Source organism: Gracilinanus agilis, chromosome 1 (assembly GCF_016433145.1).
Source record: "Gracilinanus agilis isolate LMUSP501 chromosome 1, AgileGrace, whole genome shotgun sequence".
In the NCBI taxonomy this organism is placed as follows: domain Eukaryota; kingdom Metazoa; phylum Chordata; class Mammalia; order Didelphimorphia; family Didelphidae; genus Gracilinanus; species Gracilinanus agilis.
Genome location: NC_058130.1, coordinates 272,494,900 through 272,516,380, shown reverse-complemented (window position 1 = coordinate 272,516,380; position 21,481 = coordinate 272,494,900). Strand labels below are relative to the sequence as shown.

The 21,481-nt window shown below is 34.1% G+C and overlaps 1 protein-coding gene across 1 annotated transcript in view; it reads right to left on the bottom strand.

Annotated features, from left to right (window-relative positions):
* The window catches only part of LVRN (laeverin), a 56,628-nt gene that overhangs the window by 14,564 nt on the left and 20,583 nt on the right, over positions 1-21,481 (bottom strand). The window contains exons 6-18 of the mRNA XM_044679954.1: positions 19,868-19,981; positions 17,757-17,900; positions 15,984-16,049; positions 15,823-15,888; positions 15,108-15,280; positions 13,782-13,858; positions 13,290-13,429; positions 10,156-10,211; positions 6,838-6,991; positions 5,577-5,671; positions 3,528-3,638; positions 2,527-2,673; positions 2,205-2,342 (exon numbers count right to left, since the gene is read on the bottom strand). Of these exons, the coding sequence (XP_044535889.1) occupies positions 2,205-2,342; positions 2,527-2,673; positions 3,528-3,638; positions 5,577-5,671; positions 6,838-6,991; positions 10,156-10,211; positions 13,290-13,429; positions 13,782-13,858; positions 15,108-15,280; positions 15,823-15,888; positions 15,984-16,049; positions 17,757-17,900; positions 19,868-19,981 (1,481 nt within the window). The remainder of the gene's footprint in view (positions 1-2,204; positions 2,343-2,526; positions 2,674-3,527; positions 3,639-5,576; positions 5,672-6,837; positions 6,992-10,155; positions 10,212-13,289; positions 13,430-13,781; positions 13,859-15,107; positions 15,281-15,822; positions 15,889-15,983; positions 16,050-17,756; positions 17,901-19,867; positions 19,982-21,481) is intronic.

Here is a 21,481-nt window from a genome sequence, read left to right as displayed (position 1 = left end):
AACACTGTACACAGAGACTGATATACTATGGTAAAATCGAATGTAATGGACTTCTGTACCAGCAGAAAGCAATGACACAGGACAGCTCTGAGGGATTTATGGTAAAGAACGCTACCCACATTCAGAGGAAGGACTGCAGGAGAGGAAACATATAAGAAAAACAATTGCTTGAACGCATGGGTCGGGGTGGACATGATTGGGGATGTGGATTCGAAACTTCCACACCAATGTTTAAAAAAACAAAAAACTAGAGGATTTACAATAAGCTCTACCTCTTTGCAGAAAATATTCAACAATTCAACAAAGTTCACAAGTGCTCACTAGATGCTCAGAGACATCCCATTATGGGATACTTCCCTTCATACTCCTAAGCACTCATCTATACAGTACTTTTCTCCACTGGCATCTTCTTTTAGTGCCTCATGGTGGCCCAAAGGTGATCTGGAGTTATTAAAAATTAGGTCAGAGGAGCATAAGCTCTAGAATGTTCTACCAAGGTGAAAAAAAAAAAGTTTAGAATATTGCCATCCACAATGGAATCTTGTCTGAGGACCAACCCAGCTAAGGTCAGAAAAGTTAAATTAAAAAATTAAAAAAAAAAAATAAAGGTTATTTATATTCATTAGGAATGTTAGGCAGCATCCACCAGCTTTTATTTGGTGCCATGGTCCCCCTTTGCTAGTTTAGCGAAGCCTAGGAAAGCCCTTCTCGGAAGGAAGTTTTCAAATGTATCAAAGAAAATGCATAGAATTAATAAACCAATTAAATCAAATTGCAATTTTGATTCTTTCTCTTAGTTGTAGCAGTAGAATAAAGTGCTAGACCTAGAGTCATAAAGACCTGAATTTAAATCTGGACTCAGATACTTCCTAGTTATTTGACCCTGGGCAAATCATTTAACATCTGTCTTGGTTTCCTTAACTTTAAAATGGAAATAATAATCACTCTTACCTTCTGGGATCAAATGAGATAATATCTTAATAGCTCTTATCACATTGCATGGCAAATAGTGTGTGTGAAATAAAAGATTTATTGTTTGACTGGTTCTATCATTCCTCTTTTTAAAAATGTTTAATGGCTTCCTTTTACCTATCAAATAAATCATGAATTCTTTTTCCTTAAAATCATAGCCTTCCACAATTGCCTAATAAGCTACCTGTCTGGTCTTCTATCATATTAATAACTTCATACTCAGTACAGTCAAGCCAAACTGTCCTGTTCTCCAACCTCAGCCTTTATCCTCCCCCTCCCATCTTGGTGCCTTTGTTTACTTGTCATTTTTCTTCCCATTGGATTGTATCTTGAGAACAGAGTCTTTAGCATTTTGTATCATTAAATCCCTAGCATTTAGCATTAATAATGTGCATTGTACCCTTTTTTTGGTCCAGACCTATAATTTCATTTGTGTATACATTCCTGGTGAGAAAATGCCCTCTCCCAGTATAGAATTGTCTGGAATACTGAAAGATTAAGTAACTTGGCTCAGGATCACAAATCCAGTATGTGTCAAAGGGTCTTCCTGATTCCAATCCCAGCTCTCTATCCATTACACCATACTAACTCTTGCCTCATACATGGTGTAGCTGTGCAATCTTTAAAATATGTTACAGTATATTATATTGTTATGTTATTTATATTATATTACATATGTTATGTTATGCTACCCTGTATTACATTAATGTAATAATAAAAAGAATGACAAATAATCACAAATATAATTATATATAATAATAAATATATGTAAAATATATGAAAATAATATAAATAACAATATCATTGTTTTAATATATTATTGTTATTTATATTATAATATTGTACTATATTACATTGTATATTATATTTCTATTTTATTATTTACAAAGCAGTGCATTTGCTTTTACAATTGCTTAACAAAGATCACCTTTTCTTTTCACAATGGACCATCCATGGTCCATCACTGAACAATCCACTGATGAGTACCTGCTAAGCCTCAACAGTACAGTGTAGGCATGGTAAGTCCATATCATAAGGGATGAAGTCATGTCAGATATAAAAATGGGCTTTCCCCCTCTCTCATGCTGCTAATTTGTGGTGTGACTAAGGATAAGAAAGTCCTGAATTGTTCTCTACTCACTTCAAATGATTTCTAGGACCAATTTGAATCAGATGAACCCACATGAAACCAATGACCCAAAGAAAGTAGAACCCTTTAATTCCTAACTTACCGTTCCTTTACAGGTTGCCAATTCTTGATTAAAAAGTCCTTTACTACAAACCGGCCAATTTCACTGAGTCCCACAATTTGAAAGACATATTTTTCATCGTCAGTGAACAAAGATGTGCTCAAAGCATATTTCAGATACCTGTCAAACATGCATGTAAAAAGTTCAAAACAAATCCCAAGTACTGTGGAATTTTAAAATTTCAAGACATGTGTCTGCTTCACTACTGATTTGGTGAGTTTGATTTTTTTCCCCTTTCTGGGAAATGAAATGATATTACTAAAATAAATTCTTCCTTAGGTTTGAGATAAAATGAAATAATCACCTATGAAGAATCCATGGCTCTTTACTGCAGCTCATTGCATATAGCAATGAAAATCTTTCTTCTATATCAGTACTCTTCTCATAGACACTCAACAAGAAGTCCCATTCTTTATCACTTCCCATGGCAACACCGAAACACATAATATCTCTTTTAACTAGGTTAGATTTTCTGTAAAATATAATATGCAACATAATTATTTATAATCTCATAATTATTTGCTTTTAAGTTATCATGATGTTGACATTACAGTGAGATGAAAAAAAGTAATTTAGAGACATGATATTTGACAAAATTAGAAAGGAGAGGTCTAGAGAAGTTTTAGAATTTTCATTAAAATTGAAAATAAGAGAATAGAATGAAGTATAGGGTTTAAAAATCAAAGAGGTGTTTAAGGAGTACTTTTAAGCCAGATTTGTATAGCACACAAGATAGGGAGAAAAGAATAGCAAGTAAATGATAAAAACAAAGCATTAGAGACAATTCATTAGAATAATCCAGACAAAAACAAAATCCAAAGATTGCCCTTTTATATTATACCTAAATAAAAGTAGTTATTTATGAACGGTGATTATTTATGGTGTGATCAGAATTTATTATTTCTAATTGCTCATGGCATACTGTTAAATCTCGAAGAAGGAAAATAACATAGATGGAATCACTGCTCTCTGAAAGATTATAATACTGGACTGAAACATGCAAGTCGATATAAATGCAGGATGCAAAGACACCAAGACCAAACCAATTAAATCTAACATGAAGAATATTAGTAGGAGAAAGGGAGAATACTGGATGAAAGACGGACAAGTCACTGGCTCATTTCCAAACTTCCACTTTATTTAACACTAGCTTAAAGTTGAGTTTCAGAAAGGAGAGATGGCAATGATGGTTAGTCAAACAAAAAGAGAACAACTAAATTACAGGGCCGAGGGATCAAGAAATAAGTATAATGGAATGTGTTAAAGTAGCACAAAATATAAGAAAAATTATAATATTACTCTTACTTAATACTGTCTGAATGATTCATCCACTCTTTGAAAATTTCCTTGGACAGTTGCAGACAGTCTTCAAGTCCCAACCAACATATCCTTTCAAATGCAATTTTCAATGGTTGTCTTTAAAAAAAAAAAAAAAAGGATTATTTTGCATTACTAAGTTCATTTTTCTTTTCAACTAAAAATGCACATTTAATAAAAGGTTGAACAATTCAAAATAGCCTTCCAATAACATAAACTTCAAGAAAAAACAGATTTATAAGTAAAAAATATGGTGAGGAGTTGAGCAAATATTTTGAGGGACTCTGGGGCACTGAAAGCAAAACAAAACAATATACCAAGACTGGTATTTTCTGGAAAGTTAGCAATGAATCACTGATCTCCTTTCTGCCTCCTCAAATAGTCCATATCTATTGTTAGTACAATTTTTCTCCCCTAAAAAATGAATTATGTATAAATTATATCAAGTATCTGAGACATTCTAAAAATGAAAATATCTTCCCACTTTACTTACAACTGAATTTTATTCTTTTTTTTTTCTCAGTCAGCATTAGAGGTGTTAAGGAGAATGGGGATAGGAATCTGAGTAGGTCCTAAAAATGAATGTTCGGTAAAGTCACTAATAATACACTCTCCAACTAAAACTCCCCTTGGCCTGAACCAATTCATTCCTTATGGAGTCTGTGAGGCAAATAAATGCATGTTCACAGCCATGTACAAAGCTTTCCTGTCTGCCTAAACACACACAAGAGATTGAATTCAGTGTTCTTATCCTATCCTTTCCATCTCCTATCCATAATGGATGGCCAATGTAGGATACATAGCCTGATGTTCTAGCTCTTTTGGGAAGGGAAGAGGGCAAAGAACTGTCCTCATAAAAATGGACCATTTCAGTTCATATTTAAACAATGTAGCTTTTGACTGACAGTGCAAAGAGTGTGAAATTTGGAGTCAATGGGGCTACTTGTCAGTGTCTAAACTTGATTTGAGTCACATTCTCTCTGGACCCAAAGTTTTTGTCATCTACAAAAGATGGGATTGTAATAAAAGACTTTAAAAATCCTTTTGTACTCTAAATCTATGGTCCTGTTTTCTTTGCTTACTTTTCACCATTTCCCTTACAAATTCACTTATCTATATACTCTCCCACATACAAGTTTTACCTTCTTCTATTAGTCTAGCCTTTTACCTTCTGTATCACTTTGCTATGTACTCACAGGGACAAAGCAAAAGGGCAAAGGAGATAAATTATAATATGGTACTAAACAGATTATATGCACAGATTTAATCTTTGAGTGGCATATATGTGTTTGTATGTCCATGTACATATACATATATCTGTGAGAGAGCTAGTCTCTTTAATATCTGCAAATTCCAATCTTTAGTCCTAGTCACAAATTTCACAAAATGACCTCCCATTGGTCATGGGAGCCAGAGAAGAGAGGGTGAGGTATCTATCGTCACACATGGTGACCCCCATCTTAGAAATTTTCTAGGCTATTAATATTTTCAGCTCTCTCTCTCTCTCTCTCTCTCTCTCTCTTCCAAATACTTTACAAAAGAGCAAATAAGTTTATGTACATTAAAGCATAAATGTCATGTGTATAAACTTCACAGAGTTATTTTTATAAAGACAGAATTTTAAGTGTCAGGGGTAAGCAAGGGATTTTTTGTTGTTTTTATTGTTTGCCTTTGGACCCACCAAGCATTTCAAATCTTACTAAAGAGACTGGACCTTTTCCACATGATTCATCACCACTATTTGAAAAACAACTTAATCCTGGCTGTGGTTCAATAGTCCAAGGTCTGTATGTAGAAAAACACACTTTTATGTTTTATTCATCTTTAAAACTATAAATTTTTAGGTTTCTCCCCAATAAGAGGGCTTCTGGGCATGAATGATATCAATGAATCTTTCTATCTTTCTATCTTTCCATCTTTCAGCCTGTGTATGTGATACACATTCACTCATTCAAGTCAATAAATATGTGTGTTAAATAAGTTACTTATTCAAATCAATCATTTCATTCAATCATCTATACTTAAAATAATACTTACAGAATGGTATTATCATTGTTTATTGCTGAGATATTTTCACGAATTCTAGATGAATAAATATTCCATACTAAGGTAAATCTCTTCAATAAATAATTCTATAAATGACAGAAAACATTATGATTAGCAACTAATATTGAATTTGCCTAAAATTACCTTTTTTTTAAACAATGGTTTCAAAAAATGATTATTAGAGATTTGACATTTTTTCCTTCAGAAAGTTCTACTTAAAGTGTTAAATAATAAAAACAGTTCAAATGTTCTTCCCAGCATATCTTTTATCATAACACTTCAATGCTAAGGAGATTACATTTAGTCACTTTCTTTAAATCTGGGATACTCTAAAAAGGAATTGTTTCTAGCAGGGGCCAACTTCTGGCTAAATCCCCATCTTTTATAGGAAGCTTTTCCTAATCACACTTAATTCTAGTGCCTTTCCTCCAGTGATTATTTCCTATGTATCCTGTCTATTACACATTTGTACCTATTTGTTTGCATGTTGTCTCTCCATTTAGATTCTGAGCTCCTTAAGAGCAGGGATTGTTTTTTGCCTCTTTTTGTATCCTGAGTGTTTACATAGAGCCTGACACATAGTAGGTGCTTAATAAATGTTTACTGTATTACTAAATTGGCATTGACTTCTCTTCTAAATGTTGAATCCTCTTATAAATAGAACTCCTCTTTATTGATTATAAATAAAACTAGTTAAAGAAAATTGTGCTCATTAAACAATCTGGAAGTCACCTTGAGACAAGAGAAAGAAATTATTTTATAACTGTTGGGCTCTTTGTTCACAATCTAGACCCTTTGACCTATGTGCCTCATACTTGAAAGTAAGTAAACTAGACTCCAAGAAAAACAAAAAGTTTGGAACCATTGATATTACTAATTTTAATTCTCTTGTTGGAACCTATACTAGAAAATTTTCTGTTTTAGTTTTAAGTGACAGTTGGCAACCCCTAGTATTCTACATCTAGTTCTAATGGAAACACTACTGTGCATGTATTACTCTAAAGGGCACAATCTAAGATGTAATGTATCAGGACAACAAGTTCCCAAAATGACCATTTTTAATAGCCATCTCATATTTTCCACTCAAATTACTCCTCAATCTAAGCATTCTCTCTCCCCTCCCCCATTGAACCTAGGTATCAAGAATCTGAGGGATACTGAACTCACAAAAAGTCACCTTGAGAATGACCTGCCACAAACATGCCCACTAGAGTAGTTGAAGAAAACTGTAAATGTGTCAAAGAATGGTTACCTTTAATAATGGATATATGTCATAGTTATCCATATCAAAAACAAACTCTTTAATTACTAGGTTTTTCAAAACTGTACTCCACACTGAGATGTCATCTTCTTTAGCAAGGTATTTGGTTAATTCAAGGGCAGTTTCTAATTCAATATAATTATTCCTATTTTGTTTAGGAGGAAAAAAAAAAAACCTTGTTAACCAGGTTAAATATCCCCCCCAATCTTGTCAATGCTTCTATCAAATGCAATTTATAAACCTTAGATAATTGGTAAAAGAGGCACAAAAATCCAAAGATGAGAACTGAGAAAAACACCTCTTTACAAAGTAAAATTGACTAAATGGAAAAGATGGTACAAAAACTCACATGAGTATCAAGTCTTAAAAATTAGAATTGAGCAAATGGAAGCTAACAATTCCATGAGACATTAAGAAACAATCAAAGTCAAAAGAATGAAAAAATAGAAGAAAATACAAAATATTTCATGAGTAAAATCACTGAACTGGAAAAAAAACAGGAAAGAAAATTCAGGGATTATTGGAATACCTGAAAGACATGATAAAAAAAAGAGCTCAAATATGAACTTTCAAGAAATTATCAAGGAAAGTCATCCTATTCTATAATAAGACAAAATAAAAATTGAAAGACTACATCGATCACCTCCTGAAAGAGATCTCAAAAAGATAACTCCCAGGAATATTATAATCAAATTCCCAAACTCCCAGGTCAAGGAGAAAATATTGCAAGCAGCCAAAAAGAAACAATTGAAATATCATAGAGCTACAGTCAGGATAACAAGACTTTGCAGCTTCTACATTAAACTATCAGAGGGTCTAGAATATAATATTCCAGAAAGCAAAGGAGCTAGGATTCAACCAATAATCACTTATCCAGAAAAACTGAGCATAATCCATCAGAGGGGAAATGAGTATTCAATGAAATAGAGGATTTTCAAAAATTTCTGATGAAAAGGCTAAACTGAATAATTTGATTCTCAAATACAAGACTCAAGAAAATCACAGAAAGGTAAAACAGGAAAGAGAAATCAAAAGACAGTCAATAAGATTAAATTATGTTCATCCCTATATAGGCAGATGATTCTTGTAATATCAAAGGTTTCTTGTAGTGCCATTATTAGGGCAGTCAGAAGGAGTAAACAAAGATAAAAGGCCAGAGTATGAGATAAATATGATGGGATGATATAAAAAAATAAAATTAAGACATGAGAAAAAGGAATGAATTTGGAGGATGTAAAAGGGGAAAATAGAATGGGGTAAATTATTGCATATAAAAGAGGCATGAAAGAACATTCACAGTGAAGGATAAGATGAAAGAATAGGGAGAGGAGCATGTGAACCTTACTCCCATTAGAATTGGTTCAATAAGAGAAGAACATACATAATCAAATGGATATAGAGAAAGTTATCTTACCCTATGGGAAAGTAGGAAGGGAAGGAGTTAAGAGAAGGGATGTGAGGCTGATAGAAAAGAAGTGCACCAGGGCAGGCAAATTAAAAAGAAGGCAAATTGGGAGAGGTAGAGATCAGAACCTAAACAGGAGTAAATAGGATGGAGGGTAATACACAGTAATCATGTATGTTGCAAAATTTTTTACAAGTCTCTCTAGTAAAGGTCTCATTTCTCAAATACATAGAGAAATAAGTTGAATACATAAGAATACAAGGCATTCCCCAATTGGTGGTCAAAGGATATGAACAGTCAGTTCTCAAATAAAGTAATTGAAGCTCTCTATAGCCATGCAAAAAAAAAAATGCTCTAAATCAGCATTAATGAAATGTAAATGAAAACAATTCTGAGGTACCGCTCCACATTTATTAGATTCATGCTATTATGGCAGAAAAGGAAAGTAACAAAACTTGGAAGGGATATGGGAATGAATGCATTGTTGGAGGAGTTGTGTACTGATTCAATCATTGAGGAGAGCAATTTGGACCTATGCTCAAAGGGCTATAAATCTGTATATACCCTTTGATCCAGTAATACCACTATTAGTTCTGTGTCCCAAAGAAACCAAAGAAAAGGGGAAAGGACCTATTTATACAAAAATATCTATAGAAGCCCTTTTTATGGTGGCAAAGAATTGAAAACTGAGGGGATACCCATCATCTGGGAAATGACTGAGCAAGATGTGGTGTATGATTATAAGAAATGATGAACAGGATAGTTTCAGAAAAACCTGGGAAGACACATGAATTGATACAAAGTGAAGTGAACAGAATCAGAAGAACATTGTACACAATATTTTAATGACAACCAAGACAATGATCCAAGACAGTTCCAAAGGACCTATGATGAAAACTGGTATCTTCAGAGAGAAAGAAATAAACTCTGAATGAAAATGGAAAAAAACTTTTCTTTAAATTTATCTTTATTGTTTATGTTGTTTGTGTTGTCTTTTATAACATGGTTAATATGGAAATATTTTTCATGACTTCATATGGCAATCTATATCAAATTGTTTGCCTTCTCAGCAAAGGGGGAGGGAGAGGAAGGAGGAAGATCTGTTACTGGAACTCAAATTTCTTAAAAATAATTTCTAAAAAGAAGATGCTGGATGAGCACTTATTCTGGTTGTTAGAGAGGGGATTCATCATTTGAATAGAGGCTGACCCATATGATCTCTAAATTCCCTTCCAACTTCATTTTACTTATCCAGGAATGAGCAAAAGAGACAACAGAATTCAGAGAGACTGGAGGAAAGTCAAGATAGCAGAGAGTCATAAAAGTTAAGGTAAGTGAAGTTAGGAACAGTATCCTAACCATTATCCCCAGGCCAATTAAGCTAGTTTTGTTTAAAACAAAACAAAACAAAACAAAACTTGAGAGACTCCTTAAGATGAGTTTGATTTCAGGGGCTAAAGCTTCAAACTGTTATGGTCACTTCCTCATCATTTTGATATAAAGGAGCCTCTAAGGAGCTTTGGGTACTCTGATACTTGGCAGGTAGATCACAAGAGGTAATTCCTTATTGTCTATCCTTATATCTAATCTCCTCTTGCTATGGATAAATATATTTTTTTTCTAACTGTTGAATGACCTACAAGTGTCTCATTTTGTACTAATATCAAACCCAAACTGTTAGGAAAGAGGCCTGAGTCAGGTCTAGCCCAGAACAAGAGAACAATAGAAACAAGAACCATTTCAAGTAGGGGGAGTTAAATCTTGGCCCTAGAGGACAAAAAATAAAATTACAATATAATAAAAAAATAATCCTCACTGTCACAGGACAGGAGCTACATATTTTAAGAATATGAGAGTGGTAGCTCATTTTTTTTTAACAAAGTCACTGGAGGGAAAATACTCACCAAGACAACATAAAGGCATCATCAAATAGCTTCAACCTGTCGGTAGTTGTAATAGCCTATAAAAAAAATTACAGAGAACAAAACTTATTCAAGAGGAAAAGCAATCATTTTAAAATGTCACTTTAATTCCACTTACCTAGCCCTTACACTTTTGTCTTAGTGTTGTTACTAGAGAAAAGAATTAAAAAAAAAAAAATACTAGCCTTACAGGTCAGAGGACAGACAGAGGCTTAGCTCTGTCTCAGTTTTCCTCATCTATAAAAGGAGGGATAATATGTACCCTGCATATCTTTTTGAAAAATAAGCCAGAGAACCTATTTTTCGAGAATTCAATGGTAGGCACCTACATCAAAGGGTTCTAAGGAAAATGCTTTGAAAATCTTTAAGTACTATATAAAAAGATGAATGATTAAAATGAAATTCAACAGGTTATCCAAGTTAATCTAAGATATGCTCAATAAATACTTGTTGATTAGTTATACCAAATGCTACTTGAAATTACTGGCCCATTGGTTGGATCAGATAATCATTTTCAGGATGTTTATTACCAAGGTATTTTACCAATATACATTTTGGGGGAGTAGAACAGTGTTATGAGTAAAGAGATCTGGATTTGAATCCCACCTTGAACTCTATCTTGTTTTGTGATCTATGGAAGTCTCTTAATCTCTCTTTGCCTTGGCTCACATTTACATAGCACTTAGAAAAGATTAGAAAAGTATTCCGGGGTACTTCTTGACTATATACAGAAATAAAGCTTACATTTTCTCACTGGATTGTTTTTTAATAAAAACGTTGTGAACTTGGAAGGGGAGCAACTAGATGGCACAGTGGATGGAACACCAGGCTCAGAGTCTGGAAAATCTGAGTTCAAACCCAAGCTTAGACACTTACAAGGTATATGACCCTAGACGAGTCATTTAACTCCTCAATTTCTCATCTGTAAGGTGGGGACTCACTAGAGAAGGAAAAGGTAAATCACTCCAGTACCTTTGCCAAGAAAACATGGATATTGTTCATGGGGTCCCAAAGAGTCCAACACTACTGAACTACCAGAGAACAACAATAACAACCACAACTGGGAAGTCCTATTGAAATGGGACCTTCTGGGGAAGCAGTAACCCAGTTAGGCTCTAGATCAGTGATGGCAAACTTATGACATGGGCACCAGAGATGGCACACAGAGTACTCTCTATGGGTATGCAGCTGCCTTCTCCATCTCACCCTGCCCCCACCAGAGTTGGTTACTAGAAAGGCAGAGGGACTCAGGCATAGCTGCTCCCCTTCCCCTCTCCACCACGCTTGATGACATTTTTTTATATCACATGCCCCTCTGCCCAGCAGCCCAAGGAGAGCACACTGAGGGTAAGGTGGGTGGCTCACAGGCAGCAGAGCTGGAGGGGAGCAGAGCACTTGGGCCATTCTCCTCCCCCTCTCTACCCTGGCTGAGGATGTTCACCTGCCCCTCTGCCCAGCAGCCCAATGGGAGCACTTTCTCCCTCCCCTGTGTGGGGTAAGGGGGGGAGCAGGGTGTGCCCAGCACTTGGTGGGGGAGAGGGGTACCACACGTGATCCCTGGGAGGGGAGGGGCACTGCACTCAGTCTGGGGTGGGGGGCTGGGCCCAGCATTCTATCTCTCAAAGGTTCACCATCACTGTTCTAGCTGGTCAGGTACTTACTTCCATGTCACTGGTGGTGATAGAGGTAGGAAGAAGCACAACTTCTTTAAAATAGTCTGTAATACTCAGTGCCATTCACCCATTTTCTCCAAAGAACTTAGCACAGATATTAACAAATTTTCCTTCATAAAATTCTTTTGAGTTTACCCCCCCTCCAAAGCATTCACTGTACTCTATTTGTGTTCGTAATAAACACCACATCCTCCTTTGCTTTTATTTTATGATACAATTGCTATCTCCTGAAGAAAAGAGACTTTGTGTGATTTGTCTAAGTCTCTTCCTAAGCACTAGAAAAAAACTAGGTTAAATTGTGAGCACTTGGGTAAGTGATGAATTGAATTGGCTTGAAAGGACAGCAACTGACTCAGTCAAGCTGGATTTTTCTGACTGAATGATCCACTACAGCTTAAAGATAAACTAACAGTGATAACCAAAAAGGATGATTTGCACATTATCTCCCTCACAAGGGTTTTTCATGAAGAAAGCACTTTGTAAACCTTAAAATGCTTGATCAATGTGAGTTGTAATTATTATCTTTGTGGGGTGGGGAATAGAATGAATCTCAGGAAATGGAGGAGATGGGAAAAGGATCTCTCATCTCTATTGTTTCCATGTAGATATAAAACAATTTTGTATGGATCTGCTTTATCATAACATGAACTATTACCAAATAAGTGACGTAAATCCAAGTTTTACAACTGCTTAAATAATTGTCATGTTGTGGCTCTCAATCAGGAAATTCAATCATGCTAAATTTGGAGAGTTAGAAAAAGCTCCTTTTTCAACAGTCTTTTAAGAAGTGCAATCCTATCTAACTATGGAGAGTAACATTTAGAATTTATAGAGGTATAAGGTTTATATTTGTTTTTATAAATTTATAAAAATGTGTAATATAATGTTATGAAATTACAAATAGTCTCTTATTTTATTCTACCCTGGAAGATAGATGCTATTATCATTCCCATTTTACAGACAAGGAAACTGAGGAAGATAAAAGTAAAGTCTGAGCCTGGATTTGAACTTAGTTCTTACTAGCATCACCTAACTGCCTAATCCCAAAACAATGAAATCACATCCAAAACAAAAACTAAAATGACAATAAACTTTGAAGAAAAAAATGCAAAAGACTATCAAAGACTCAAATTCTTTTTTCCCAACAATATCCTCTAGGTTTATTTCTATAGAGTCGGAGTTCTTAACTTTGGGTCATTGACCTTGTCTTGGCAGTCTGGCAAAGCTGATAGACAGTATCAATAATAACAATTATTTTTTAAAATGTAAAATTAACCATAAAGAACTTCCAAGGAAGCCAATTAATGAAATACAGTTATCACATTTTTTTTTAATTCACAGGCCTCAAGTTAAGTATTTCTACCTACTTTCCAACAGATAATTAAACAGAACAGGTTGCTCATGTAATAAATTAAAATGTACAAAAAATCATTAATTTCTTACCTTTGGGTCTTTTTGAAGCAGTAAACTTAATTTCTTCCAACCCAGTTGATCATAATTAACTCTATAATAACCACTTGCATTCAAATTTAAAACCACCCAATCATGTTCCGAATCTGATAGTTGCATTTCGGGGAACACTTCTGCAAAAGTAGATTTTAAATTTTGTTTTAAAACATAGTTTCTCATCAGTATTTAATATACATATTTATATTTTACACATTGTCAGTTCTAAACCAGAGATTTACCAAAACAAAGACAGCAGAAATGTCAACTCAATGGATTGATTCAAATGGAAAGTTCTCTATTGAATTATCTTTTTGGGTGTATGACATACACAACATTTTTCAATGAAAGTTATATTGCCATTGTGGATTTACATCATAATTTAGTTTTAAATGAGATACTTTCCAAAGCAATTGACTTCAAATTTTGTTTTCTGTATTTATATATGTGAACTTTTTTTTTAAGAAAATGAGGAAGGAAGCTACTTACTGCTACTATTTTCTATCCAGGCTACTGGTTGTACAATTCCATTTTTTGTCCAATGAATGGGGACGGTCCATATCTTACTTTTGGTGGAAAAGGGAATATTTGGTTAATTCTCATAAAAAAATACATTCCAAATGAATATAAAAAAGAAATGAGAAAAATGAGAAAACGGAATAAAAAGACCTCCAAATTTTAACTCTCTTTACCTTCCTTCTGCCATCACCATATTCCTACCCTTTTGCCAAGACATCCTGCCTTCTATTCCTATTTCCTTCTTCCCTCTTACTCCTTTACACTTCCTTCTGACTTCATACTTTGTCCTACTCAGTCCCACCAAGAGCTTCAAAATATTTGTAAGCCTACAAAATTCTCTATATATCTGAAAAATGTTCACTAGGCCTTCTCATATTCATTTTTGGCACAGAATGACTTCTCCAGGGCAAACAAATAAATGCTAGTTTTCCAAGGAAATACAATATTTGTACTTTGTAAAGTTTGCCTTCTTATTAAATTTTGTCTTCCAGGTTTCTATGGGACTTAGTTGGTTTGCATGGCTGAAATTAAGGTGTCTACCCTTCTCAAAGATCTTCCTGGTCCTTTACAGAGAAGTCTTAAAGAAAAATAAAAGTAATATCTGCCTATTTTGCATTCTATCAGATATAGATAAAGTAACTCCCTTATTGGATACTGATAAGAATGGGGACAATCTCCATTGAAATTTAATTGAAATTTATTCATTAGTGTCACTATTTTATAACAATTGGGATGGAGAAACAAAATCATGGCAGTGCCATGAATTTATCACTTTAAAATCCAGCTCAAGAAATGGAAATGAATTTTCTCAAATTCCAAAAATCTGCATTTTCCTTTCTATTTGTCTATTTTACTCTTATTGTTATACCTCTGAACAATGTTTAGGGAAGAAAACTAATTTCCTGCGCATATTTTCAAAGGGAACCTTTTGTATCTCAGCAGAAGTAAACTATAGTCACTCATATCTCTCTACACTGCTGCCTCTGGCCCTGTGTGATTATCTGATTAAACTGTCTGAAAGAGGGGGTTATAGGTAAAGACCCAAGCTGATTTGCATGCCTCTAGTTTCACTTTGCTTTGGTTCCCAAGAGGAATTATATCTTAGCCTTATACCCATGCTGACCATGTTCAGCCCTGAAGGGAGAGGGCCCATGTAGGATCAAACTACCTCTAAAATCCAGGAGGGTACACAATATTTAACAAGTGTAATCCTTTCTCATCTCTAGCAGTAGCTTTCCATCTGAGCAGACCTCAATCCCAAAGAAAGGTAAAATTTAAAAGGTCAAATCAATATACTTGTAGGTAGAAGTCTTTTGGTTTGTATCCTCAGCAAGATAAAATGGTTCCTGGGTGATCTTGCCAGTAGATACATCTAATGTTATAATTGGATATCCACTCTGATGAGTCCATCCGTCCATTATGCTTTTTATTGATGCTGGCAAGACAACTTCGCTCTGGTTGTCTACAACCTATTTTTTTAAAAAACAAAATCAAACAAATATGATGTAATAATGATTCTTTGGCAGAGAATTCTCTCTAAGAAATTCCTTTGCTATTGTATTCAACATTCAACACACGATCAATGGGCTGGGTTCTGTGCTAAATCCTAGAACTGGATTAAGATTCTGAGTTTCTTGAATGTTGAATGCTGAATTGATTTCCCTTGTCTACATCTTGATATTGTTCTCCAATAAGTCTTTTGGTATAAATAAAATTCTACATATAGCTTTTAGATCTCAAATTTAAAGCTTTTTAGATCTTTTGTCATCTTCATGATAACAGATTACAACTACACCCTAAGGACCATAAGAACTTTCCATCTGACTTGAAGCTCAGAACGGTGAGCTCCTTGACAATAGGGGCTGTCCTATTTTTATATTTATATCTCCACTCAGTGCTCAGGGCATTGCTCGTAGGAAGAGCTTAATTTTTTTTTTCCCATTCATTCATAGCATACAGCAAATCACTTGAAATATTAGACTGCATAAAAAAAAGAAATAAGAAAAAGTACCATTTGAAACTGATTCCACAGATCATCTTGCACAGTATTTGAGAATGCAAATGTTTTAAAATATGACTGCAGAGAAATGGAAATTATGATTAAATGAAGAATAACAGATATAAAACAATCAGCAAATACTCTTCAAAAAACTTCAATTTTTCCAGACTTACTTGGAGTCCACTAATAAACAGATTCTCACCAAGAAATTTTGAAAGCATCCGGACCATACAAGCTCCCTAAGGCACAAGGAAATCAAGATAAATAAATTAAATATTTATGTACCAATAATTTTGCAAATCTAATGTCTGAATACTCAGCAAATGCTAAAAATAAATTATATCTTCCTTTGTAGTGCCCATATAGAACATGCTAGAAAAGTGATACAATGCTATCCTTTAGTTAATTTTTAAACTTCGTGTTCCATCTTTAAAGAAAACCTACCTGGCACACACAGACAAAAAAGGCAAAATAGTTGCTAATTATTTACATCATAAAAAGATTCTTTATCTTGGGATTTATCATACATTTATTTTTTAATTTCTGCCTTTTTACATTTATTTGCAAGCAACATTGTGATTAATGCAATTGTTTTTTGTACAAGTTTCATGCACTTTTGAGAAATACATATATTCTTTAGCAGTCTCATTTAGAAAATAAAATGTTTCTGTAGCAATTTGTTCTAGTCTATGTTTTTCCTCTTGTCAATCATTGTTACATTTATACAAACCTGAGAGAAGGACACAGAAATCTTCTGTCACTATTGTTCTACTTTGTATATCTTTGTGTAGTTTGGTTAATGCTTCCTTCATTAATTTATAAATGAAGGCATTTGGAGCATATGAGCTTCAAGTTGATATTAATTTGTTGTCTATTTTTCCTTTCAGCATAATGTTTCCTTGTTTATTCATTTTTAATTTTTTTGAATTTTCATATGATGGAATGATTATAACTTCTGCTGTTTTGAATTCACTAAATGCAAAGTAAAAAATTTTTTTCGAAACCCACAACATTTATTTTGTGTAAATCTTTGTTTTTAAATATGTTCTAAGTGACCATTTGCGGGGTTTTGATTTCTTATTTAATCTGTCATTTGTTTTATTGAATTTTTAACCCATTTACAAGTAAAGTTATAAGAATTAGGTATATATTATATCTATATATATTTTTCAAATTAGTATTTCTTTCCCTCTTTTCATATATTACTTTTTAATAACAAGCTGTTTTAGAACATTTATAATTAGTGCAAGGTACACATCGAGCAGGTAGTCTGTAAGGGTTCATCTGGCACAGTACATGAAACAAGTCTTCTGGACCCCAAATCCAGTTGAGTTCAAAACCTGTCTCAGATAATTATTAGCTGTGTGTCCCTGGGCAAGTCCCTTGATCTCTTTCAGCCTCCTTCCCTTATATGTTAAAAATGGATCAAAATAGCACCTATTTTACATGATTGTTGTGAGAATCAAATGAGATAATATCTACAAAGTACTTTTAGTGTCTTAAAGCATTGTAAAATGCTAGCTATTATTATTGATCATATTTGCAAGAAAAATCCTCTTATTCCTAACTTTAGCAAGAGATATCTATTGAAAAATATAGGGGGCAGCTGGGTAGCTCAGTGGATTGAGAGTCAGGCCCAGAAAAGGGAGATCCTGGGTTCAAATCTAGCCTCAGACACTTCCTAGCTGTATGACCCTAGGCAAGTTACTTAACCCCCATTGCCTAGCTATGACTGTTCTTCTGCCTTGGAACCAATGCCCAGTATTGGCTCTAAGACACAAGGTAAGGGTTTTTTTAAAAAGAAAGAAAGAAAGAAAGAAAAACTTGAGGGACATTTTCTGTAATGAAAAATTTTATAGTAGCCAATTTGTTCTGTGAACTATAAAATCCATCTTTTAACCAATATTCTGAATAAGTACATAACAAAATGAGATAATTATACTTACCTTTAAATAAACATACTTGTCAAAGAGTGCTTTTATTTCATTTATATGTGTGTAATTTTTGACCACTGTGGATACAGTTCGTAAATGCAGAGCAGTATCTTCTGACAAAACATGGGTCATATAATTGTCATAAAAGAATTGATCCTGAAACTTGATAAGTAAAACACAAATTAGCTTCTTAGAATGCCAAGAAATGTGAGACTCAAAGTTTCTGAAGCACAGCTAGAAAGTGATATCATTGGAAGGGAATAATACTATGCGTGTGACAGTAGTATATATAAATAATTGTTTCTGACATAGATATTCCAGTATACCTCTTAAGCAAATTCTCTTGTCTCCCTAAGTAGGGCCAGAAATCTCAGCATCAAGGGAGCAGAAAGCAAGGTTCTAGAGAACAGTAGCAAAGTCAATCATGGTTTATAGATCTCATCAAGTAATTAGATCTTATCTTGCGTCCTTGTATCTTCTAGGAATCTTAATAAATTAAGGCTTATGCCCCAACAGGGTCAGAGAAATGTCTGGAACCGAAGAGCAAAACGAACTGTGGCAGATGGATTTCACCATATTTATATCTCATATTTAGCAAATTGGTAGATTTGCACAATATTTAGTTGCACACAAGAATTCACCAAAAAAAAATGCAGTGAAAAAGACAAAGGTCTATGAAGTTTACTTCAAGTCAAACTTACCAAAGCTCTTCAGGGAAGAGAAAGGAGAGGATCCAGCAAAGGAAAAGAACAAAGGGCCGAGGACTGAACCTTGGAAGATTCCCATGATAAGAGATAGGAGACAGAAGAGGATCCAGAAATGGAGATGAAAGAAGAGTTAAAATCAATTTAAGAGAATCAGAGTGATTAGTACATAAGAAGTTAAGGAAGGAGGGTATAGTAGGAGCAATCTCATAACTCCTGCCTCCATGCAAGTTAGGTTAGTTTTTCCTTAAACGGTACTAAAATCATCCTCAAAATTTGGTAGACTCAGGGCTGACATTAGTTCTTGGTCACCCGAATGCAAAATAGCCATGAGGAGCTGCAAGAGTTTTCTCTGATGTTTGGTCAGAGAAAAATAATGGGTAGCTCAGGCAAGGGACCTTCTCTCAGTTGAATAGACCTAAGACATCCTCAAAGCCTATCCAAGTTGAACATCCTTTTCCTGTCCTAGATAAGTAAACCTCCTTTTGTCAAGTGTTGAATGACCTACGAGTGCCTCATTTCGTTCCAATGTCTAACCAATCAATGGGTTAGAACCAAAGCTATAGGTCTGGTTCAAAACAAAAGGAGTGGTCAACAAGGTCCAAAAAAAAAAGTCTAAGAGGACTGGGGCTGAAAACAGAGAAAATGCCCAAATAGATTAGGATATCAAGCCTGTTGCACAATATGTTATTCTAGTATAATATTCTTGAAGAGTGAAATTCAAATCAATTTGGCTTCATAATGTACACACTAAAATGATTTTATATTATGATATAACAATGTCAAAAATATTTCGTGTTTTTTTTTTTAAAGAACCTATGACTTTATTGAGAATGAGAAATCCTATTTGGGGAAGTCTCTATAGGTTGGGACTTTTTCTGCCACTTATAATGGCATGGAAGCCATGAGAAATTAAGTGATTTAGTCAGGGTCACAGAGTTAGCATGTGTCAGAAGCAATACTGAAGCATCCAGGTGGCACAATGGATGGAATAGTGAACCTCGGGTCTAGAAGACCCATGTTCAGATTTGACCTCAGCCATTTATGAGTTATGTGATCCTGGGAAAATCTCATAATCTCTGTATGCCTCAGTTTCTTTATCTGTAAAATAAAGATAATAATAGCACCTACCTTCCCAGGTTATTGTGAGGTTATTTCTGAGATAATATTTGTAAAATACTTCATAAACTTTAAAGTATAATGTAAATGTTAGCTATTATTAAACAAATTAGATTTAGATGGCCAAGAGAATTTCTTCACTTAATCAATATAGTGAAAACAAATTCAAAATTCTATAAAAGTATTGGCTATTCATATCAATGCTTAAATAATATAGCAATGGTGAAAGTAGTTCAAGATTTTAATAAACTTACAGACCAATAATTTCATCAAATATTCAGAAATAAACTGAATACTTACTTTCATTATTTGAGGATCAAGGCGTTTAGACAGCTCCAACTCAAAATAACTTGCAAATCCTTCATTAAGCCAAATATCATTCCACCACTTCATGGTAACTATGTTTCCAAACCACTGTGGATATGAGGACAAAGAAAAACACATTTTTACATTTCATTCATATTCATGTCTTTTTTTCTTTTCTTATATTCACTATAATTTGTATGTAGAAAGACCCTAAAAATGCAGCTTAAGTCCCACTGTGTTTTCAATATGCCAATCATGAGTAACTTTCTCTTAAAACTCCCTTGAGATTTGAACATTTAAAATGATCAGTCTTAAATAAAATATTCTTAAAGTACACCCTTCTCATGACCTACTCCTCTTTTTTTTTTAAGCACTTTTCTTTTTTGTCCAAATTTGTGATTTCCTAGGTATAGAGTTCTTCTGATATGAAAATTCTTTCCACTGGTGAACTGAATCAGCAACTCATCTATAATTTGCAGGCAAGGGGCAGCACAGTGGATAGAGTACCAGGCCTGGAGTTGGGAGGACTTGGGTTCAAATTTGACCTCAAACACTTAAAACTATGTAACCCTGGGCAAGTCATTTAACCCTGAATGCCTAGCCTTTGCTGTTCTTCTGCCTTACAACTGATACTAAGACAGAAGGTAAAGACTTAAAAAATATATATGTTAAGGGCTCTCCTATAATTATTTTCTTCTTGTACTCAACAATGGAAAATGCAAACAGATGATAAAAAGAACTACGGAAGGAATATAACAATTTTCCAAAACAGCTGTAATGTACTAATATATGGCAGTTTGAGTTCCATAACAACATCTATGACTGTAATGTAAATGACAATTTGGAGATATTGATTAGATTTCATGTTGCCACAGTGTCAACTGTAATTTCGGCCACACATCACTTTTCATACCTTCATACCTTCTGGGGGGGTGGGGGGGGGTTCAAATTCATAATTGGGAAGAGTATTACTGAAAAACTGCTCCTAGGAGCATATGAGCAAAGATCAAGGTGATGTGCCAAAAACATAAGCAGCTAAATTTCTAAAACCACCATAAGGGGAAAGAATACAATGACAAAATTCTTGCTCATCTACTCTTCTTTCAGAACTTCAAGGGTTAATTTAATTTTTGCTTTCTTCATGGATATTTATGAATTTGATGCCCTCCATCCCCATCCCACCCTATTTTCTGAAGAGTAAAAGTCTATAACTATTGATTCTTTGTAATTAGATTCAGGTCAAAAGCTATCCTGAATGTGTTTTCCTAAAGAAATGGAATTAAAAAACAAACCAAAAAACATTGATACTTTTTCTAACTTTGCTGAAATAATTTTCCCTTAATGAAAATTTTTAGGGTCAGTTGGAAATTCATAAAATAAATATTCATTCAACTGGATTATGTTATTGCAATTGTCAATTGCTTTATTCACTTTCAAATACCAATTTTATCCAGCACTGATAAAAGCATTGATTAAACTTCAACTTCTTAAACTGCTGTACAATGACATTTTTCTTTGTAAAGTAGCTTTAGAATACTTTCAGATTAAATTTTTTTAAACATTTATTAATATTCATTTTTGACCTGTTTACATGCTTCATACCCCTAC